Genomic DNA, 21,384 nt, shown 5'->3' with positions numbered 1-21,384 from the left:
AAGACCAGATGCTCCACCTCCTGCTGGTTCCTACAGCCATACCTGAAAGTGTTGGAGCAGAGGGCGGTTTCGTCATAGCTGGCCAGGATGTTGGCAGCTTGGTTTCCTGTCACCATGTCTTCTAGGGATGCCTGCTGAATCACGTCAAAGCTGATGCTCATGCTGGAGCCTCCTTCCATGTCATTTACATGGTGGGACTGCAGGACCGTGTTTACAGCCAGGCTCTGGATGTCCAGCTCCAGGCACACTAACAGCAAACACAACACTCAGCAGGCAGGCGGGGCGAGGGACCGCGGCCACCCTCCCTGCCCCTGTGCCAGAAGCACTTCTCGCAGTTGTAAGGGTGATCAATAGGTGTTGCCACCATGGGGGTGAAGATGTTTTCACAGTGATTGCTTTGAGCAGCACTTGTCTCCCAACAAGACTAGGACCTACTAGAACTTTGGGGACCACCATTTCTTTCTGAAAGTTGCAGCAGAGGAGCTCAGAAGAGCTGACTGCCACTCAACCTGCTTCTGCCTGACCTGTCCTCGGGTCACCAGGTGTGACCAGCTGAGCTGACACAACGCAGGTGGTCATTGAATCATAGAAAATTTGGGAAGGGACCCACAAGGATCATAGAGTCCAACCCCTGTCCCTGCACAGGACAACCACAACGTTCACACCATGTGGCTGAGGGTGTTGGCTAAAGGATTCTGAAATATTTACAGGCTTGGTGCCGTGACTGCTTTCCTGGGAGCCGTTCCACTGCTCCACCACCTTCTGGGGGAAGAACCTGCTCCTAATGTCCAAACTAACCCTCCCCTGGAATCTTCCAGCCATTCCCTCAGGTCCTGTCATTAGTTACGAGAGAGAAGAGCTCAGCGCCTGCTCCTCCCCTTGTGAGTGAGCAGTAAAGTGGGATGAGGTCTCCACTCAGGTGGCCAAGAGTTGGCAAAGAACCTGCGTTTGGACACTATGCACATTGCAGATGAGATCTCCCTGCCCCAGGACATGCTCCTTGCGTGCCCCTTGCCCAGATTGCCACTAGAACGCCAAAGCTTCTGGTGACTGCTCTCAACACAGAGACTCTTTGGAAAGCGCATCCATCCCTCCCACAGGGCTTGCAGAGCAGGACCCAGCTCTGTCCCCAATCAGCGCTACCACCCTCCTCCTTCCTCACCTGTGGAGTAGCAGCCGGGGTTGTTGATCTCCACGGAGGCTCTCTCATCAAACTCCATGACAAGGCGGTTGTCATCAGCCTCCTTTCCCCCCAGGTCTGGGCGGGCTGTGGGCGAGAGCCACAGCAAGTGGTTGTGACGACGGAGGTGGCGTGAGAAGAAGAGGTCAGAGCCAAAGGTGGAGATGTCCTCGGGGAGGTTGCCAATGGGGATGTGGTAGTACCTGGGGCAGAGGGGAACAGTCACCAGGGTAAGTGCACCTGCTGAGAAGTCCGGGATCCCTGCTTGTCCCCTCAAGGGATGAGGCAGCCTCCTGTGGTCCCACCAAGGGCACAGAAGCCCCAGGGGAATGCAGACGCCTTGGGTACCTGCTCATCTCAAAAGCCTGGGAAAGGCAGGTGTCCAAGTTGAGGTAGTGGCGGATCATGCGGCGGGCAGCGTGGCGCTGCCAGTCCAGGACCGAGTAGCTGATGTCATCTACCAACCGGATAGGGACCAAGGGGAACTCCTCAATGATGGGGATCCCGCTCGCCAGCCGTTTCACATCCCAGTTAGACTGCACAGCAACCAGCGTGGGGCCCCGGCGCTCGTCCTGCGGGAAGAAGAGGACACGTCCTAGTGCACCTCTCTAGCGATCGCCTCTGCTCAGCAGGGAACGGGCAGGACTGCACTCCTCAAGCACTCCTGAAGCCCCCACCTCCGTGCAACCAACAGTCCAACTGTGCACAGGGATGGAGGAATACTGAGGTGGCCTTGCTGCTGGCACTGCCCTTGGCAAGCCACCCAAGCAAGACAAAGCCCTTGAGTAACACTCCCTTCTACCCTTTGACCTTCAGGCCAACAGCCCCGTTACGGGCGCTATAGGAGTTGGGGCAGCAGTGCCTCCTGCAGCAGCCTCCCCATCCCACATGTCTGCAGACCAGGTCCCACAGGGACCTTCCTCACATCTTCATCTCACCTTGTAGCCCTGCAGCAGCCGCTGGATGGCTCGGTAGATGGCCTTGGGGTCAGTCTCGGCACGTACTTCGAAGGTATGCTTGTCCGGGGGCAGCAGCTCTTCGCCTGCCTTCTCCAGCAAGGCGCTGCGCTCCGCCGAGAAGAGGGTGGTGAGATTCGGCATCTGATTGCTGCGTACCTGTGCCCAAGCGGGACTGGGTCAGAGCTGGGGGAGAGGGTTCCCAGATTGCATGGTCCTGGGAGAAGGGTATCTGTCTCCCCTCCAAGCATCACAAGATGCCTTCTACCCAGACCTGCTGAAACATGCTCAGAGAATCCTCCCAGTGCCTGACCCCCATGGTGTGGGTTGGAAGGGACCTCTAAAGCCCATCCAGTCCAGATCTTGTACAATGAGCAGGGCCATCTACAACCAGATCAGGTTGCTCAGAGCCCCATCCAACCTTACCTTGAATGTTTCCAGCGATGGGACCTTCAAAACTTCTCTGGGCAACATGGACCACTGCCTCACCACCCTCACAGCAAAACATTTCCTCCTTATACCCAGTTTAAATCTCCCTTCTTTTAGTTTAAAGCCATACCTGGTGTCCTATCACAACAGGCCCTTGTAAAAAGGTCATCCCCAGCTTTCCTGGAGCCCCTTTCAGTACTGGAAGCTGCTCCAAGGTCTCCCCACAGCCTTCTCTTCTCCAGGCTGAACAATACCAACTTTCTCAGCCTGTCCTTGTACGGGAGGTGCTCCAGCCCTTGGATCACCTCCGTGGCCTACTCTGGACTACCTCCAACAGCTCCACATCCTGCCTGTGCTGAGGACTCCAGAACTGGACATAGGGCTCCAGGTGGGCTCTCCCCAGAGTGGAGCAGAAGGGCAGAATCTCCTCCCTGGCTCTGCTGTTCCCACCACTCCGGGTGCAGCCCAGGACACAGTTGCTTTCTGGGCTGCTAGCGCACAGTGCCAGCTCACGTCCAGCTTTTCATCCACCAGCACTTCTAGTCTTTCAAGCTCTGAAATCCCACCCTTACCTTGTCCAACACAAAGACGGCAGCTTTGCGCTGCGAGGGAATGAAGAGGCCCAAGAGTGCCTTGCTGCCCTGGGAGCTGTGGTAGAGGTAGATGTGGCGAATGCTTCCTAGGGACACAGAGCAAAGAGCGTCAGTTGTGCCAGCGGGCACCAGGTCTTGGGTGCTCTATAAGCCCCTCTTCCCGTGGGACTCACCTGGCTCCAAGTAGGTGAACTGTGCCAGTGAACGCATCTCCAGGTGCTCGATGTCAAAGGTTTCAGCTTCTCGTCCCTCCAGGTGCCGGACAAGCTGCCTGCTGACCATGCACACGCAGCCCAGGTGGATCAGAGCACGGAACAGAAGTGGCACCTTAAAGGATGGGGAGAGATATGGTGGAATCATGTTCTGCTACCAAGCTCCTCTCAGGGCTTTCAGACACAGAACAACCTGATTTAAAACCCACAGGCAAGACATACCTGAGGTGTGTCCGGCATGAGCTTGGTGTTATCACCCTTGCCAGTGCCAGAGATACAGAACAGGCATCTTAATTCTTAACTGACACGCGTTCACACCTCATCCTGGAGGTCACTGTCAAGGGGCAGAATCCCCTCCCTGGCCCTGCTGGTCCCACTGCTTCGGACACAGCCAGTTCTTTGTCTTTGATTTCTGGTGTCTCACCAAGCTGTTGAATTTTCAAGTGCCAGGTGTCCTCCTGTCCCACTGGCACTTCAACTAACGAGCCACCACTCAGCAATCCTTAAAAACAGGTCCATGGAGGAGTTACCTGGGTCTCATACACTCCCTCGATGTCCGGAGCAGAGAGGTCAGCGTTGATTTCATTGATGTGCTCTTGGTACATGTCTTCAGGAACGGAGTATTCATAGAGGTTGTACACCAGGTTTGAGCGGGGCAGGATCCTGTTCACCTGCCAAGGCAAAGGACGCGCTGAGCGGGGCACAGCGGCACCACTGGGGTCTGAGCCAGCCCAGCTCCCCGGGCTCCTCCTTCCTAAAGACAGCAGTGGCTCATGGTCACACATGTCACAAATTCCCACCACAGAGAACCTGCTCTGTTCTAGAGGGACTAGAGAGGGTGAGCTACATCCGTGCAGCAGGAGAGTGAGGTCCCGCACGGCAGACACTTGCAAGTCCTGCTTGTGGCAGAGGCGAAGTGCCTGATCTCAACACAAGCAGTTGTTTCCCCTTCCAGAAGGGGAGATCCTCACCCTCCTGTAGGCTGCTCCCTCCTCTGGCTTTGGGACACGCTGGTTGACATAGAAGACGCGGGGGATGCTCAGCCTGATGCAGTGCAGGTCTCTCCCGATCACAGCCCACAGCCTGAACAGCCCAGGCTGGCTGGTCTCAGCGATCTGCAGGACACGCGAGGAACAAAGGTAGCGTCAGCAGGGAGATCTCAACAAGTTATCTAGGCTTACGTCTAAGCTGTGGAGCACTTTGTGGATCTCTGTGGTCAGTTGGTGGTCACAAAGAGAGCAGGGGGCTTAAAGAGTTATTGCTCTCCATACTGGAGTCCCCGTGTCATAGAATCATGGAATCATTATGGTTGGAAAAGCCCTCTAAGCTCATCCAGTCCAACTGTCAGCCCAACCTCACTGTGCCTACTGAACCATGTCCCCACGTGCAGTGGCTACATGGTCTTTGAACCCCTCCAGGGAAGGAGACTCCACCACTGCTTTGGGCAGCCTCTTCCAATGTTTGACCAGCACTGGAACACAGCATGTCCTGCTAATGTCCCAGCTTACCATGGGCAAAATTCTCTGGCTAAGGCTGCCACCCAACTCAAGCTAACCCTTGATGTCAACCAAGCCACTGGACATCCTAGACCAGCCACAGCATCTCAAGCTCAGGGACTCGTCTCGAGAAGGGCTGTTTGCAGCTCTGAAGGCTTTTCTGGAAGGTGAAATGGGTGACAAGGCAGCTGGGCTCAGACAGCCACACGTAATGAAGCTCCCTGAAACAAACTAGATGGCACCACCATTGGCTGCTACAAGGGATCACCGGAATCCTGTGTGCATCTCAGGCACATTGTGCCCAACACTAGGCTTCCTGGTACAGGAGAGACACGGACATCCTGGACAGAGTCTTACAAAGGGTGACAAGGATGAAGAAGGGATGGGAGCATCTTTCAAATGAGGAGAGGCTGGGAGAGCTGGGACTGTCCCGCCTGGAGCAGAGGAAGCTCAGGGGGAATTTCATCACTGTACACCAAGATCTAAAGGGAAGTGCAAAAAGGATGGAGCCGAGCTTCCTGGTGGCAGGACCAGAGGCCATGGACACAAACTGGAGCAGAGGAGGTTCTCCTCACATGTGAAGAAACACATTTTCCCTGCGAGGGTGCTCGAGCCCTGGCCCAGGTTGCCTGGGGAAGCTGTTGGATCTCCCACCGTGGAGATACTCCAAAGCTATCTGGATGTGGTCCTGGGCAGTGGCTGTGGGTGGCCCTGCTTGAACAAGGGCTTGGACTCAAGGATACCCCAGAGCTGCTTCCAACCTCAGCCAGGGGTTTGGTGGTTCTGCTGTCCTGAGCTGCCCATGGGCTGAAATGGAGCTGCCCCACTGGCAGACCTACACCCACATTCCAGAGTCACCACCAAGAATGACCTGTTCCCACACAGACACGTGTCAGCCTGAGGCCCTGCAGCCTTGGCTGCCTCCTGGGGAGACACCAGAGTAGTGCTGGGGTCAGTGGTCCCCAAACTTCACCATCTGACCACAGACAGTGTAAACGCGAGGCTTACGCCCCGGGCTGCCTCCCTGGTACCTGCACGATCTGCCAGGGCAGGTCCAGGATGCTGCGCGCGGTCCTGCGCAGGTAGCTGCCCAGCCCTTTGGAGAGGGCATCGCGGACCACTCCTCCATCTGCTGCCACCCCAGAGTCCTCCAGACGTCGCCTCTTCCGTCGCTCCCGCCGCTGCCGAGCCTGCAGCTCCCACTTCTTCTGGTGGTAGCGCAGCCACACCAGCCGCTCTTCCTACGTGGGGTTACAGCGCACGCATCAAGCCAGAAACCAGCACAGGCTTCCCAGTCCCCCGCCTCGAGCCACAGCCAAGCCCTCCATCCACCAGACCCACACCACATCCTGGCCCCAGCTGTGAAGCCACCACCAGCCCACGTTGTTCCATCAGTGGTTACATTTCTCCATCTTCTGGTCCAATTCCTCCTTGCAGCCCTAAGCCACAGGCGTGCAGAGGGTTCCAGGAGTCCCACAGCTCGCTCCTGGCAGCACCCAAGCTGCTTGGGTGGATGTGCTCAGCCCCAAGTCATCTCCTGCCCAGTCTGCTTCACCTACCTTGGTGGTGCCCAGGGGTGGAGGTGGACCCAGGATCTCTCGCCAGGACTGGGAGAGCTCCAGATACTGGGACATCTGTTGGCTTTCCTCTGCCGCAGGCACCCGCTTCCTCTTATTTGCGATGGGAACCAGGGGCTGAAGGGTCTTGGCAGCCCCGAAGTCCTCTATGTCACCGATCTGTGAGCTGGGTGTCCCCTCCGGGAGCTGGTTGGCGAGGATCTGAGGGCACAAGGACAGCAGGAGGACGTGGGTTGCAGGAAAAGAGTCCCACCAGCACAGCCAATACCTTCACCCCCACTCCTTACCTGTCTCTTGCCTTCTGAAGTGAAGAGCTCATTGATTTTTTTCTGCTTGTAAACATCGTTCTTCTCCAGGAGCTTCTTGTGGAGCCAATCTGGGTGCCGGACCCGTGGTACTGGGTTCTTCACCTAGGGAGCAACCCCACATCAGAGTGAGCCTTCCCAGCACAGCCCTCCTCCTGAACCCCCCTGAACACTCCGTACCTGCTGCAGGGCGGCAGGAATGGTGATGATCTTCTGGATGGTGCTGCCCAGCCTCTCAATGTAGTAGTCCCAGTCCAGGATCTGTGAAGAGAGCAGAGCAGCAGGTAGTGAAGAAAGCTGAGCAGAAGGCAACCAAATGCCGGATCAAGCACCTCAGACGCTGTATCTGCAGACGACACAAAGCTGGGCAGAATTATTCATCTGCATGAGGATAGGGAGGCTCTGCAGAGGGATCTGGACAGGCATGGACTTAGACATGGATGAGGTTCAACAAGGCCAAGTGCAGAGTCCTGCATTCAGGTCAACAAACAAACCCATGCAGTGCTCCAAGCTTGAGGAAGAGCAGCTGGAAAACTGCCTGGCAGAGGAGGATCTGGGGGTGCTGGTCACCAGCAGGTGACCGTAAGCCAGTGAGGTTGCCCCAACTCACTGCGCGGATGTTGAAGTCCTGCAGCGAGGGGCTCTTCAGCCACTTCCGCAGATAGTGTTTGCGCACGCTGGGCTCAGCTTGGAAGATAGCAAGGGGGATGGCCCTGTGGAAGGCAGGGAAGCACTTATCCACCCAAAGCAAGGTCCTGGCAGCACATGATGCCCTCTCCCAGCCTATGGAAACCCTCCAGGTCCATGAGGCCACCACACAGTAACTGCAGGGCATTACCCATTGCCAATTCTGCTCATGGTCTGTGACAGCAGACAGGTCATCACTTGGCCACCACCCCAGCTCGCTCTCATCCTGCTGCCCTGCCCTTCCCCTCTTGCTCGACATCACACTGCCCCCGCACCGGCCCCTCAGGATGGGGTTACCTCTCAGTGACCGGAGACCCTTCTGGTTTCTTGGAAATGATGAAACGGCAGCTCAGCCCTGCATCCTTCACCATCTGGTCCCCCAGGAACTCTGCCAGGCGCTTGGCAGTGCTGATGGACGTGGACTTCTGCTCCCCATAGTCCTCCAGTTTGCGCGACATGGAACGGTTCTCTGAGATCAGCTCAAACAGCTCTGAATCCGGCATGTTGGCAGCCTGGAAGAGAACGGAAAAAAAACCCAAAGCTAGAAAGAACCTATGATCAAACCTTGAAGCTGTCAGATACGGGGACCACCAACACCAAACAACCCCAGGCAGCGCTCCAGGCTTGGAGAGAGGGCCTGGAAAGCTGCCTGGCACAGAAGGACCCGTCGATGCTGGTCAACCTGGTCTTGAACACCAGGGATGGGGCAGCCACCACATCTCTGGGCAACCTGGGCCAGGGCCTCCCCACCCTCACAGCAAAACATTTCTTCCTTATATCCAGTCTAAATCTCCCCTCATTTAGTTTAAACCCATTCCCCTTGTCCTGTCACTACAGAGCCTGTTAAAAAGTCTGTCCCCAGGCTTTTTTAGCCCTCTTTCAGTACTGGAAGCTGTTCTAAGGTCTCCCTGCAGCCTTCTTGTCTCCAGGCTGCGCAACCCCAGCTCCCTCAGCCTATCTTCATACAGGAGGTTCTCCAGCCCTCGCATCATCTCCATGGCCTCCTCTGGACTCACTCCAACAGCTCCATGTCCTTCCTGTGCTGAGGACTCCAGAACTGGTCAAAGGGCTCCATGGTTGGGTCTCATCAGAGTGGAGCAGAGGGGCAGAATCACCTCCCTCACCCTGCTGGCCCTACTGCTTTGGATGCAACCCAGGACATGGTTAAAACAAGTGGCTTTGTCATTCTCTACCTCAGCAAGTGCCAAAGTCCTTGGGGCATGAGGGTCACCAGACCAGCTCCATGAAGGAGGCAACTGGAGAAGGACACCACTCACCCACAGTCACAGGTAGCACTAAAGACCCTGACCAGCAGCCCTAGAGAGCCAAAGCAGCTCCATAGATGGACGTGACCTGAGGCCCAGCAGGCACCTATGCTTTGCAAGTGAAGCCCACTCTCCAAACAGTCCCTGACCAGCTCTGATACTCGTTCTCTGAGCTCACCTTGAGAGCAAGGCACGCTGAGCCATGCTTACCTTGCTGTAGAGCACATCCAACCAGTAGTCAGCGACCTTGGCCACAGAAGCATAGACCTCCTCCAGGGTGCTGCCTTTCAGAAAGGCTTCAAACACAGAGGACTGGAATATCTTCACCAGCTGCAGCTCTCCTCGGCGCTTCACCTCGAATCCCTTCAGCTCGGCCAGGGACCCATCCTCATTGAATACTGCGTACCTAGGAGACAGAGTGGGCGTCACCTGGCCAGCCCTTCTCCCACCTCACCACATTCATAGAATCATGGAATGGTTTGGGACAGAAAGGAGCTTAAAGCCCATCCAGTTCCTACTCTCTGCCACCAGATCAGGTTGCTGCAAGCCCCATCCAGCCTCACCTTGAACACTTCCAGGGATGAAGCAGCCACCGCTTCTCTGGGTAACCTGGGCCAGGGCCTCCTCATCCTCACAGCAAAACATTTTCCCTTAAGATCTCATCTCAATTTTCTCTCTTTCAGCTGAAAACCGCTCCCCCTCGATCTGTCCCTGCACTCTCTGATCAAGAGCCCCTTTCCGGCTCTCCTGGAACCCCTTTCAGTACTGGAAGCTGCTCTAAGGTCTCTCCCCGCAGCCTTCTCTTCTCTAGGCTGAACAACACCAATTCTCTCAGCTGGTCCTCATACAGGAGGTGCTCCAATCCTAACATCATCTCCGTGGCCTCCTCTGGACTTGGTCTGTAGGCACAGCCTTCTCCACCAACGATGGTACCTGCCTGCCACCCCCAGGCTGTTTCAGTTCAAGAGTGACCAAGAAAGAAATGCACTTGCTGACACAAGTTACAAGAAACCAAGAGGCCCTGAGATCAAAGTCCTACAAGCAGAGTCCACCCAGTGCTTCGCATCACCTCGACTCCTACAGCAGGACCTCGGTGCTGGCAGGAAGGACCTGAGGAGATGGTGGAGCTCTTCCAATGGGGCATTAAGCACAAGGAAGCAAAGAGCTGTAAGGACAGAGGGGCTGGAGGGCAGCAAGGGCATCTCTTGGATCCAGACCCTGGTCTGTGGGCACTCTGTAGCCCGTGGCTGCTATCGCTCCTGCTCGCGTTCCTATTCAGGAAGCTGCAGAGGCAATGTTTGAGTACAACTATCCCATATGTGACAGTGACAGCAGGACCTATTGCTTCTTCAAGAGGGAGAAGGAAGGGGAGATGTCTAGAAGAAGCATTACTGGAGGTCTGTGAATTCCTGAGGGACGGGAAGGCAGCAGCTGTTGAGTTTAAAGATATCACGTTGAATACAAGCAGAGTTAGGAGTGCTCAGAGGGAAAGTCAAAGTTCTCCTGCGCCTCAGAGCCAAACAGGGAGATCGATACGATCTGGTCACCAGTGTTGGTTTGCTGTCATCTTCTAACACGTATTGCCCTAGAGCAGCACTGGAGGCAAGCACGGAGCTGGATTCAAAGATGACCTGGTGTAAGGAACCTGCTGTTTAAAGCCAGAGAATCAAGCATGCTGCCAGCTCCGGGGCCAAGGACAGGTACGCTCCACATACACAAAGGGAAAGAGACACTTAACCTTCCACCTGGGGGAGGTGATAATATTTCAGGCTTTGAAATCTCACCTTTTCTTCAGCTTCTTGCCCTCTTCCTTGGAAGCTGGGAGGATCATGGCCAGGTAGGGGCCATCCACTTCAAAAAAGATGCTGTTCTCCGAGCGCGTGACGTAGGTGAGAGAGGAGGGGTCCTGCAGTTCCTGGTACTGATCATTGGTGAAGCCTTCCTACAGGCACAGACCCAGAACAGCTTCAACTCAACAGCTGGGTGGTTACACCAGGAGATGCCCTCCAAAGGGATCCCCAAGCACGCCCTCTCTGAAAGCCACAGCACAATTTCAGACTCAAAAATCAAAACATCTGACCTGCCCTGTAGGGAAGAAAACCACTTTGGACCCAGAAGTTGTATTGTTTTGTCTTACAGAAGGTGGACCAAGCCAAAGATGGGTTGGACTTTGCTCTAGGCTGGAATCCCAGCCTGCACAGGTGAGCACGCACCAACTCCGGCCTCGGACACCTCACCCTCTCCACTGCAGGGACAGTAGAGCCTCTCCCGCTGCTCAAATGCTCGCCGGGGCAGGGAGCAGGGCCATCAGCCCCAAATCTCACCGGCTCCAAGGGGAGCAGAGGTAAAAGAGAGGGTCCTCCCCCTCGTTAGCCCTCCCCCTCGTTTTCCCTGGGCTTCAGAGCTGCCCCGGCTGGGTGCAAAGCTCACCTTCACCAGGATGTTCAGCATGGCACCAGGGTATGAGATTGTGACCTTCGGCTTCTTGGCATTGGTGGACTTGATGACAAAATTCTCTGGGAAGCTGTTGGGTAGAACACACCAAATCCCATCGGTATCCAGCTCCAGAGGTCTCCTAAGGAAGGAAGGAAGGAAGGTTACTACCAGGAGCAGAAGGGATGGTAGGCGCGGATCGGCTCTATGTCCCCCCATAAATGGGAAGGCAGCCTGTGGCATCCACATTCTGGTCCCTTCTGCAAAGCAAACCCTCATAAACACAGAGAAAACCACAGCAGCATCAGAAATGTGAATCAGAGAATCATGAAATGGTTTGAGTTGGAAGGGACCTCAAAGCCCATCCAGTTCCAACCCCTCCCACTGGACGAGGGGGCTCCAAGCCCCATCCAGCCTGGCCTTGAACCCCTCCAGGGATGGGGCAGCCACCACTGCTCTGGGCAACCTGGGCCAGAGCCTCCCCACCCTCACAGCAAAACATTTCTTCCTAAGATCTCATCTCACTCTCCCCTCTTTCAGCTCAAAACTGTTCCCTCTCGTTCTGCCCCTGCACTCCCTGATCCAGAGCCCTTCCCCAGCTTTCCTGGAGCCCCTTTCAGTACTGGAAGCTGCTCCAAGGTCTCCCCACAGCCTTCTCTTCTCCAGGCTGAACAACCCCAACTCTCTCAGCCTCTCCTTGTATGGGAGCTGCTCCAGCCCTCACGTCATCTCTGTGGCTTCATCTGAACTCGCTCCAACAGCTCCATGTCCTTCCTGGGCTGAGGACTCCAGAACTGGATGCAGAGCTCCAGGTGGGTTCTGACCACAGCAGAGCAGAGGGACAGAATCCCCTCTCTGGCCCTGCTGGTCCCATTGCTTTGATTGCAGCCCAGGACACGGTTGCTTTCTGGGCTGTGAACACACGTTTCCAGCTCACGTTGAGCTGCTCCTCCCCCAGCACCCCAAGTCCTTCTCCTCAGGGCTGCTCTCCATCCATTTAAGCACAAGAAAAAAAATGCAGCAGTGTCAGAAATCAGAATTTGCAGCATGTCCTGCTCAAAGTTCAGCTCTTCAATGCGTTCTCACGTCTGTCCTCAACTCAGATGACCTTTCTTCAGCACACACTCACCCGATCTGCTCGATCAGTTCCCTCGCCTGAGTGATGATATTCGCTCCCGTGAAGCAAACTATGCCAGCCATTTCCATGGAATACCAGCGAGCTCTGCAAGCACAGGATGCAAAGTGAAGTCCTCCCTCCCAAACTCAGCTCCTCCCAAGGGCAGGAGAACCTCCAGAGGAAGAAGGAAAAGAGAGGCACCACCCCTGGTCCTCAGTAGACCCCAGTTATGACGCTTCCGAAAAGCTGGAAACCCACTAACAAGCAAGATTCCTGTCATTTCATTTATGTCCAAAGCTTAATGTGTGGCAGGAGTCTCCAGGAGGAGAAGTCATCGATAGAAGCAAGAGGAGAGCGTTATAGGCAGCAATCCCTTTCCTCCTGGTGCTTCAGAAGCAGGTGAAGCAAGTGGCAGCCTTGCTAGGACAATCCCAGTTTCCGCTGGAAGACCCTGCGCCGCCCGTGGGAAGACTCACCCTTTCCGCATGACGTAGCCATAGAAAGAGTTGAGGATGCACTTGTGGGCCAGCTGCAGGGAATCATAGAGGATTTCCATGTTCTTGCAGCGCTTCACTTCAGAGGCATCTCCCGTCTCCACCGCAGCAGAGAGCTTCTTCTTCCACACCTGCAAGCACAGGCAGAGTCAGGACAATCCCATCCATCCCAGTGGTACCCAACTCCTTCCCCTCAATCTGGTGCAGCATCACAAGTCCAGAATAGCACTTTTGCCAAAGGTCAGTGGCGTGAGCTAAACGTTCCTTTGAGGAGTTGGCCAGAGGCTCTTGGCCATGTGGAAGGAGGGACCTGCAGCACCAACCGTAACCCTAATGGTGACGATCCGAATTCACCCAGTGCCAGCAGCGGTGCCGCCTGCATCAGCTGTGCCACACGTACGCAGGCAAGAACCAAAGCCTGCAGCAGTCGGTGGTGTGTGGCTAAACAGCAGAACCACCTGCGTAGGAAAAGCCTTGGCAGAAGAGGCAGCTGGGAGTAACCACAAAGCAAACAACTCGTTAATTAACTGCTCCAGAGGCACAGTCCCAGGGCCTCGTTACCGTCTTCTCCAAAAATAATGACACTGACACTTCAAGAATAACATGCCCTGGTCTCCTCTAGCACAAAACTCAACCAGGAGAGAACTGGAATGTCCTCCTGGAAACAACTGTTCCTCAGCCCCAAGTCTAGACCTCACTCCTCAGCTTGTCCCTCTTCTCCACACAGGGAGAACTCCCCAAGTTGAACCTTGCCAGGTCAGATACATCAGAACAGAAATCAGCTGAGGATTTCCTAAACCCAGAGAAAACGGGAGATTCAGCTTTGTTTCTGACAGCCCCACAGAGGCTGTAAATGCTGTGGCAGCAGCTGTTGAAGATTTGGCAGCGAGAATCATAGAATCATGAAGGTTGGAAAAGCCCTCTCAGCTCATCCAGTCCAACGGTCAGCCCAACCCCATCATGCCCACTAAACTGTGTCCCAAAGTGTCACTTCTACCTGTTTTTTTGAACGCCTCCAAAGACTCCACCCTGCCCTGGGCAGCCTCTTCCATCCCTCTTGAAGGACACCCAGCCTTCCTGGACTCCTGTGACCCTGAGGACTGTTTCCCAAGGGACTTTCTCAACAAGTGACCTGAACAGGCGAAAGTCTGCTCTCTGCAAGCCCATGGCAATGGTTTTGTTGCCCCCTATCCTTACTTCAACCAAGAATCAACAACTCTATCATTTCAGCACCGTCCATCCTGGCCTTGAACACCTCCAGGGATGGAAGAACCATGACTTCCCTGGGCAACCTGGGCCAGGGCCTCCTTAACCTCCCAGCAAAACACTTCCCCCTAAGATCTCATCTCAATCTCCACTCTTTCAACTGAAAACCATTCCCCCATTTTATGGTCAAGCTCAGTACCTTGTGCAGCCCCTTGAACTCGTAGCGGCGATCCCTGAAAGCTCGCACCGTGTCCACATAGAAAGAGTTCTCTCGCTGGCAGATGGTGGTAACTCGTTCCTCCACCTTGGTGACGTGGATCTTCTTGTATGCCTTGCGGCAGTAATCTGGTCAAAGGAAGGCACAGAGGGATGGGTGTCCCACCACAGGCAGAGGGACAGGCACAGCATGGGCAGGGAGACATCCAAGAATCAGGCACAAGTGTGTGGGGACAATCCTACTGCAATGGGAGGGGAAGGAAGACACCAGCATGAGGAGAAGCAGCACTTCGATTTGGAGATGCAGGGACAGAAATAAACTCGTAGTGCTGTGCGTGTGGCCCATCCACAACACCAGGCTCTGCCCCCAGCCAGCTGGATGGTTCTGCTGAACAGCATCCCTCCAGATGATGGGAGAAAATTGCTGATGTTTCATTACCAGACTTTAATTAGCAGCCTGCCAAAAAATGGAGCCAATCACGTTTCAGCTCAAATTCATGGCTCTCAAGAGGCAAAAAAAGAGAAACGCTGACTCAGGCACTAGCGCCGAGCATCTCTCTGGGAAGCACACAGGAGCCTGCGGGCATCCTGGAGAAGGTCTCCCAACACAAGGTCTGAGCGAGTCCAGACCTGCTCCGATGGCTGTGGAGTTCATCCAGAAGGGTCATTAACAGTGAGCACCACTCATAGCCCAGGCTGCAAAACCACCACAGACTGCAACATTGCTTTTGTCTTTTTCTTTTTTTACCTGCCAGCCGCTTTTTCTCATACTTGGCCTGCTCTTCCCGGGAGAGCTCGTGGAAGGCACGGGGGGCTCCATCGGGTGACAAGGGAGGGAACTTCTCCGACTCCAGCTGCTGCTGGATGCGGTGATATTCACTGCGGCTGGCTGGCACTGCGGAGAAGGGCAGCTCTCAGATCCCCAGCGGAGGGGCTGTAATTCCTCTCCATCTCCATGGGTTGGACCGCACGGTCCTTTCTGTACTTACTGAACTCTCCTCTCCACTGCCAAGTCATGCGGCGCTGGCAGTTGGCCCCCGGCTTGTTGAAGTCGCAGGCAGCACACGTGGCCTCATCCACCATGGCTGAGGGCTGCACACAAGGAGAGACACGGGGGTGTTAGAGGGGACAACTCTCCAAGGGACAGCTCAGGCCAGAAAAGGCACTGCGGGGCACAGCTGGGAACATCTGAGAGAGCACTCAGTGAGTTCTCCTGTCCAGAGCCCTTCAGGAACACAAAACTCGCAAAACCAAGAGCTGTTTCTGGGCAGAGTCCTAGCTAAAGTTGTAGCTCAGCCTCTGCAGACCTGGCATTGGCTTGGTGGAATTTCCCACCCAGCCTGATATGATTCCCTCCGCCCTGAGCAGAAAGTTCACCCCTTGCATTTGAGGGGATCGAACCCAAGGGAACACCGAGGTCACCCAAAAGCCAAATTAGAAGAGAGGAGGTTGATGTTACCCACCTGCAGCCTGTTGGTCAGAATGATGTTGGGGTACATGGCTCCTACGTCAAGATGATAGATCAGGGGACACTCGATCCTGTTTGGAACATCCTTCAGGGAATTCAGTTTGGCCTTGATTTCATCACAAACCTGTAGAAAGATGGGAAGATGAGAAGTAGGGAAACTCGAAGAGGAAGGAGATCACGAGTCAAATACTCATTGAATTTGTCCTTTACTGCTGCCCAGGGACACCTGCCACCGATGCTGGGGACCAAAGGAGCAGCATGAGGGACCCCTCAGCCACCAGTACTCTGGGTTTTGTTTTGGACCTCCAAGGTGGGCTTTATCAGTAAGGGTGCAGGGAAGGTGAGAGCAGCTGCTTCCTAAAGGTTACTCGATCAAGGAGCTTTTCAGTGAAAATGCGTTAAATGAGACAGCAGCGAAGATCAGAAGTCTCCAGTCATTTATGGATGAGTATTTGAGCCATCTGGAGGGATCTATCTTTTCATTAAATGCCTTCCCAGCACCCTAAGAGCTTTGCTCCTGGTTGACCTGCAAGGGGAAAGCAGGACCACATCCCTCAGCTGGGATACAGACCCTGGGTCCCCAGGCTGGGCAGGAAGCTCCTGGCTGGGGCTGATGGAGGTGGCAGCTATTTAAAGCATCTCTTAACATCACCTCCTCTGCAGGTGCCCAGCGCTCGGCTGCTTGGTCCTTCTCCGTAGCATAAAATGAGCTGAACAGGCACTTTAAAGCTGCAACCACAGTCTGGCAGCTCAGCCCTCCCCGCCCAGCCCAGCCGACAAACCTCCTGGAAGTTAGTGACTTGATCCAGTGGCAAACCCTCCTCCTCCTCGATGGCGTGCCGCAGCGTCTTCTCTACATGCTGCACCAGGAAGTCGAAGGCAGCAGGATTCTGCAGGGTTGTGAGGACAGCGTTGAGACCATGGGCAGCCGTGCTCGGCCACAGGCCATGTCCCTGCCTGACTTATAGAATCATGGAACAGTTTGGGCTGGAAGTGACCTCAAAGCCCATCCAGTTCCACTCCCACTGCCACGGGGACACCTCCCACTGGATCATGTTGCTCAAAGCCCATCCAACCTGGCCTTGAACCCTTGAACACCTCCAGGGATGGGGCAGCCACCACTACACTGCTGTCAACAAGGTCTGGTTTGCTTCCAGCGATACCTATGACACTTGCTCTTCCAGGGAAGCACAGCCATTTGGAAGCCTCCTCCCACCCCTTCCCAGCCCAGCTCAAGGTCTCCTGAAGCACCAGTACCGTCCAAGCCCAGCAGAGAAACACAGGAGATACTAACACGAGCAGAGGGTGGTTCCTCACCACTTTGCTCTGCGAGGACAGGGCTTGTCTGCATGGCCTCTCACCATTTTGAAGCGGCAGGGGATGTCGCTGCGGAAGACTCCAGATTCCAGAGCTTCCACATGACCTCCCACGTACGTCTCCGAGTCCAGCACATGACCATCTTCTGTAAGCTTGTTGAATTCCTGCTCCTGCTTGTTGGGGAAGATGATGTTGGCGTGATATGCCTGAACCATCAGCAGTGCTTCACACAGCGTCCCAGATCCCTTCCTTAACACCTGCAGGAGGGACAAAGCCAGTTTTAAACTCAAAAAGACGAGATTTAGATAAGGTACATGAGAGAAATGTTTTGCTGTGAGGGTGGGGAAGCCCTGGCCCAGGTTGCCCAGAGCAGTTGTGGCTGCCCCATCCCTGGAGGGGTTCAAGGCCAGGTTGGATGGGGCTTGGAGCAACCTGATCCAGTGGGAGGTGTCCCTGCCCACTGCAGCGAGTTGGTGATCTTTGAGAGTCCCTTCCAGCCCAAACCATGCCGTGGTTCAGCCAGAGGTGCTGCACCAGTGCTGGGGGGACCGGACTGGCCTTACAGCCACACCAGAGCCGGACGGCTTGGGGATGCACATGCGACTGCGCAGCGGGCAGTGCTGTAGCCCACGGCAAGGATGATGGGAGCAAGAGAAAAATCATCACCAACTCCTCCGTGTTGGCTGGGAGAAGCGCAGGCTCTGGACAGCACAAAGACCTCTGCTGCCATCCTCTCCTGACACAGAACCACTGCCAAGCGCCTTTGTAAGCTAAACCAGGTGGGGACAGAGGGACATTTCCTACATGATTAGCACAGCTTCCCAACCATCCTCCCTACAGCTGACAAGAGCCACCAGAAGACCCAACTTTGCAGGACCAGGACTGCAAATAAACTTGGCTGAGCACAGAGCATCAGTCCTACGTTCTTGCTCCACCTGCGTACCGCCAGCCCTTGGGCTTCGTGTTCTTAAGTGGCTATGGAAAGAAAGGAATAGCTTCCAAATCCATCTTCCCTCCCTCTCTGACATGGATGGGAAGGTGCGCAGACAGCGGGAATCGGCTTCATGGCCAGAGCATCCTGCAGCATGGGAGACACGCCCCTTCGCCCAGCAAAGAACTCAGCACTTAAGGAGCGCACCCACCTCATCAGGCTCCATGGGAATGATGGTGCACAAGGCAAAAATGAAAGGGTGCACATACTTCATGTACATGTAATAGGTAGCAACCGCGTCGGACACTGAATAGGTGGCCAGGGTCTGCAGGGAAAGGCGAGAGGCAAATTAATCCCGGTTCCATGTGGCAGAGCAGCTCAATGACAATAATCTCTCATAGCTTCCTGCTGGACATGCTCATATGAGCATAATGAGAGTGGGGAGGCCCTGGCACAGGTTGACCAGGGAGGTGGTGGATGCCCCACCCCTGGAAACATTCAAGGTTAGGTTGGATGGGGCTCTGAGCAACCTGATCTGGTAAAAGATGTCCCAGCTCCTGCAGGGGGGTCGGACTGGATGACCTGTAAAGGTCCCTTCCAATCCAAACCATCCTACAATATCAGCAGGAAGAAGGGAAAGGTGTAATTCTCCTTATCCTGGATTGTAAGGAATAATCCATTTGCTTCCAAGGACATCATGCTCCAGCTCTAAACACACAGTGATATGTCAGCTTTGAACGAGAAGTGAGGAGGATGAGCTCATGGCACAGGTGCTGCCCTGTTTGGGCACCAGGAGGGTGCTCCAAGACTTCAACAGAAACAACACTTGGAGCACTAAGCCTGTTTCTGGTCCCTCCAGCAAATCATGGCTCTTTGTGGTGTTTCAGAGCGAGGTGGTGCCTTCCACCTCACACTGACCCAAAGAAATACAGAGAATACACAGCACAACGCTGGTGTGAAAACCACTGCAGAGGAATCCTGCCCTCCCCAGAAGCTCAAATGTTTAAGGAATCTGTAGTTTATGGAGACAGATGGAGTTCTTTTCTCAAACCGACCAGGTTAAGGTGGAACATAATGGTTCAATGCCATTGCAGCTGCTTTAAGGCTTGGTTTCCAGTTTCTCAGAGGGGAAGGAATACCTGAGGCTCCTCCGTAGCCATCCGGCACATCTCTTCAGGGTCCAGCTCCACTGGATCGTAACCCAGTTTGGCTTTAGCTGCTGCTTTCAGGTTGTGACTCCCCACTGGGAGGTAACTGTCTCTCTTCACCCACCTGGACGGAAACAGGACACAACCAGTTTGGAACCAGCCCTGCCCTTCCAAAGGGGGCACAAGCTTGTGAAGAGGACCTGGATCTCACAGAGGGCTGCCAAGAGCTAAGCACCCCAGCACAGCCGAGTCCATCTTGAGCCACTTAAATCAAACCCCACTATCCCCAACATCTCCATTGCTCAGATTTGCCACCTTCCAACTCCCTCAGCAGCTTCAAGTTAAACGTTTAAGGAACTCAAGCCAAAGAGGCTTAAAGAACATTAAGAGGGATTCAAGCCAAAACATTTCCAGCAGGACTCGCTGTGTTCTCCACAACACCTCCTCTTCCATTTAAAACCATGAGAGATTGGGGGGGGGGGAAATAAAGATATGGAATAACCCAAAAAACCCTAAGAATTCAATATCACAGCTACAAAAGGTTGGAAGCCCCTGTTCAAAAGGCAAATTAATTTTGAGTGTCATAAATCCTTGAAGCTATTCATGTCCTAGGAAGAGACACAGCCAGGACTTGGCAGGGACAGCCGGTCGCTCTTCCAAGCCAAAATGCTGCTCCAGTGGAGGAAACCCACATAACAACCCCAGCTTCTCTCTCTCTCTCTCTCTCCTGTGCATGCATGTGTCTTTGCTCTTCTGGGTGCAACACGAGGCTGTTGGGATACAGTTGCTTCTCCGCTCCTGATCTTATCCCACCCTTTCCTGCTCTCCCAAATCAGAGCACAAACGCACAAGGACAGGCACCAGCAGGGATGGAGATTGCCCTGTACTCTGCTGTACACAGAGGGCCAAGGAGAAGCAGCACAGCCAGAGAACTGGACTATCAGCCCGGGAAGGTGCAACACAGAAGAGCTTCCAACAGACAGGAGGACAGAATTCCAACTCAGCTGGAGATGTCTTATATAAACCCAAGAGATAAAGACACAGGTACAGGGCAGAGGGACAGCATTTGGTACCTTAGACAGTCCATGTGGATGCACTGGGATGCTTTGTACTCCCCTTGGCTGTCCTTCTGAAATCCAATTTCCTGATACATATCCATTCCATGAGCTGCTGCTCTTGCTTCCACAAAGGGCCTGGTGAAGGAGGCAATGTGAAGAAAAGAATAGAACAGCCATTTCCCTTCTATCTCCACCTACAGCTTCACCACTGCTTCATTACAAACCACCTAAAGAATTCCTCATGTGATGTGTCCGTGGTATCTGGCCATGGAAAAGCTTCCTGCAGGGCAGAGCTGCAGCATTGACCCAAGGCCAAGCTGCCTGCATCCTGCACCAGGAGATGGCTCTCATGGTTCCTCCTCCCCAAGGCTTGCCTGCACAGCTCTCCCCAATACCCTTCAGGTGTCTTTTGACCTTCTCCCACTCTTTGAAGCTGCACTCATCCACACACCAACACGACCACCCTGACAAGTGTTTAAAGCAGCTCAGCCAAATGGATGGGGTCCTACGGAAGCTCATAATTCCAAGCCAGTGACTACAGGATTTGGTGAGGTGCTCAAACTGGCCAGACAGTCAGCATGGATCACACACCACTGATCACACACCACCATTTGAGCTACGGAACAACATCAAGGCCGGTTCCTGAGCCTGAGCCACAGCTCAGGTGGCACCTACGCAGCTGAGCTTTCATTCCTGAGCTTACCAGTCAAAGAAGTCTCCATTGTATGTGACAATGATGGTGGGTTTGGTCTCCTGAACATGTTCAAACCACCTCTGGATTAAATGAGCCTAGGATAAAATGGAAGAGAAGGTAGACATGCAAAGCAATTCCATCTCCTCCACGGAGAGGCGATGGATATAGAATAGTAGAATCACAGAATGATTTGGGTTGGAAGGAAACTTTACAGGTTATCCAGTCCAACCCTCTGCCATAGGGTTGCCACTACCTCCCACTGGATCAGGTTGCTCCAAGCCCCATCCAACCTGGCCTTGATCACCTCCAGGGACAGGGCAGACACCACTTTTCTGAGCAACCTGGGCCAGGGCCCCCTCACATCCATCATGAAGAACTTCTTCCTAAGATCTCATCTCAACCTCCCTTCTTCCAGCTCAAAACTCTTCCCCTCGTCCTATCCCTGCACTCCTTGATCCAGAGCCCCTCCCCAGGTTTCCTGGAGCCCCTTTCAGTGCTGGAAGCTGCCCTAAGATCTCCCCACAGCCTTCTTGTCTCCAGGCTGAACAACCCCAACTCTCTCAGCCTCTCCTCATACAGGAGGTGCTCCAGCCCTCACATCA

At 54.4% G+C, this 21,384-nt stretch overlaps 1 protein-coding gene across 1 annotated transcript in view; it reads right to left on the bottom strand.

Annotated features, from left to right (window-relative positions):
* Positions 1 to 21,384, bottom strand: part of POLE (DNA polymerase epsilon, catalytic subunit) — a 32,489-nt gene that overhangs the window by 5,682 nt on the left and 5,423 nt on the right. The window contains exons 11-39 of the mRNA XM_054082685.1: positions 20,792 to 20,877; positions 20,104 to 20,223; positions 19,022 to 19,154; positions 18,094 to 18,207; positions 16,996 to 17,208; positions 16,417 to 16,524; positions 15,630 to 15,758; positions 15,156 to 15,258; positions 14,915 to 15,061; positions 14,150 to 14,295; positions 12,727 to 12,875; positions 12,263 to 12,355; positions 11,131 to 11,275; positions 10,485 to 10,642; positions 8,911 to 9,106; positions 7,733 to 7,947; positions 7,359 to 7,461; positions 6,929 to 7,009; positions 6,731 to 6,853; positions 6,426 to 6,644; positions 5,898 to 6,107; positions 4,342 to 4,485; positions 3,901 to 4,041; positions 3,332 to 3,485; positions 3,138 to 3,244; positions 2,119 to 2,295; positions 1,529 to 1,752; positions 1,163 to 1,383; positions 43 to 247 (exon numbers count right to left, since the gene is read on the bottom strand). Of these exons, the coding sequence (XP_053938660.1) occupies positions 43 to 247; positions 1,163 to 1,383; positions 1,529 to 1,752; positions 2,119 to 2,295; positions 3,138 to 3,244; positions 3,332 to 3,485; positions 3,901 to 4,041; positions 4,342 to 4,485; positions 5,898 to 6,107; positions 6,426 to 6,644; positions 6,731 to 6,853; positions 6,929 to 7,009; positions 7,359 to 7,461; positions 7,733 to 7,947; positions 8,911 to 9,106; positions 10,485 to 10,642; positions 11,131 to 11,275; positions 12,263 to 12,355; positions 12,727 to 12,875; positions 14,150 to 14,295; positions 14,915 to 15,061; positions 15,156 to 15,258; positions 15,630 to 15,758; positions 16,417 to 16,524; positions 16,996 to 17,208; positions 18,094 to 18,207; positions 19,022 to 19,154; positions 20,104 to 20,223; positions 20,792 to 20,877 (4,364 nt within the window). The remainder of the gene's footprint in view (positions 1 to 42; positions 248 to 1,162; positions 1,384 to 1,528; positions 1,753 to 2,118; positions 2,296 to 3,137; positions 3,245 to 3,331; positions 3,486 to 3,900; positions 4,042 to 4,341; positions 4,486 to 5,897; positions 6,108 to 6,425; positions 6,645 to 6,730; positions 6,854 to 6,928; positions 7,010 to 7,358; positions 7,462 to 7,732; positions 7,948 to 8,910; positions 9,107 to 10,484; positions 10,643 to 11,130; positions 11,276 to 12,262; positions 12,356 to 12,726; positions 12,876 to 14,149; positions 14,296 to 14,914; positions 15,062 to 15,155; positions 15,259 to 15,629; positions 15,759 to 16,416; positions 16,525 to 16,995; positions 17,209 to 18,093; positions 18,208 to 19,021; positions 19,155 to 20,103; positions 20,224 to 20,791; positions 20,878 to 21,384) is intronic.

Source organism: Cuculus canorus, chromosome 17 (assembly GCF_017976375.1).
Source record: "Cuculus canorus isolate bCucCan1 chromosome 17, bCucCan1.pri, whole genome shotgun sequence".
NCBI lineage: Eukaryota > Metazoa > Chordata > Aves > Cuculiformes > Cuculidae > Cuculus > Cuculus canorus.
This window is presented reverse-complemented; position numbering and strand designations above follow the sequence as displayed.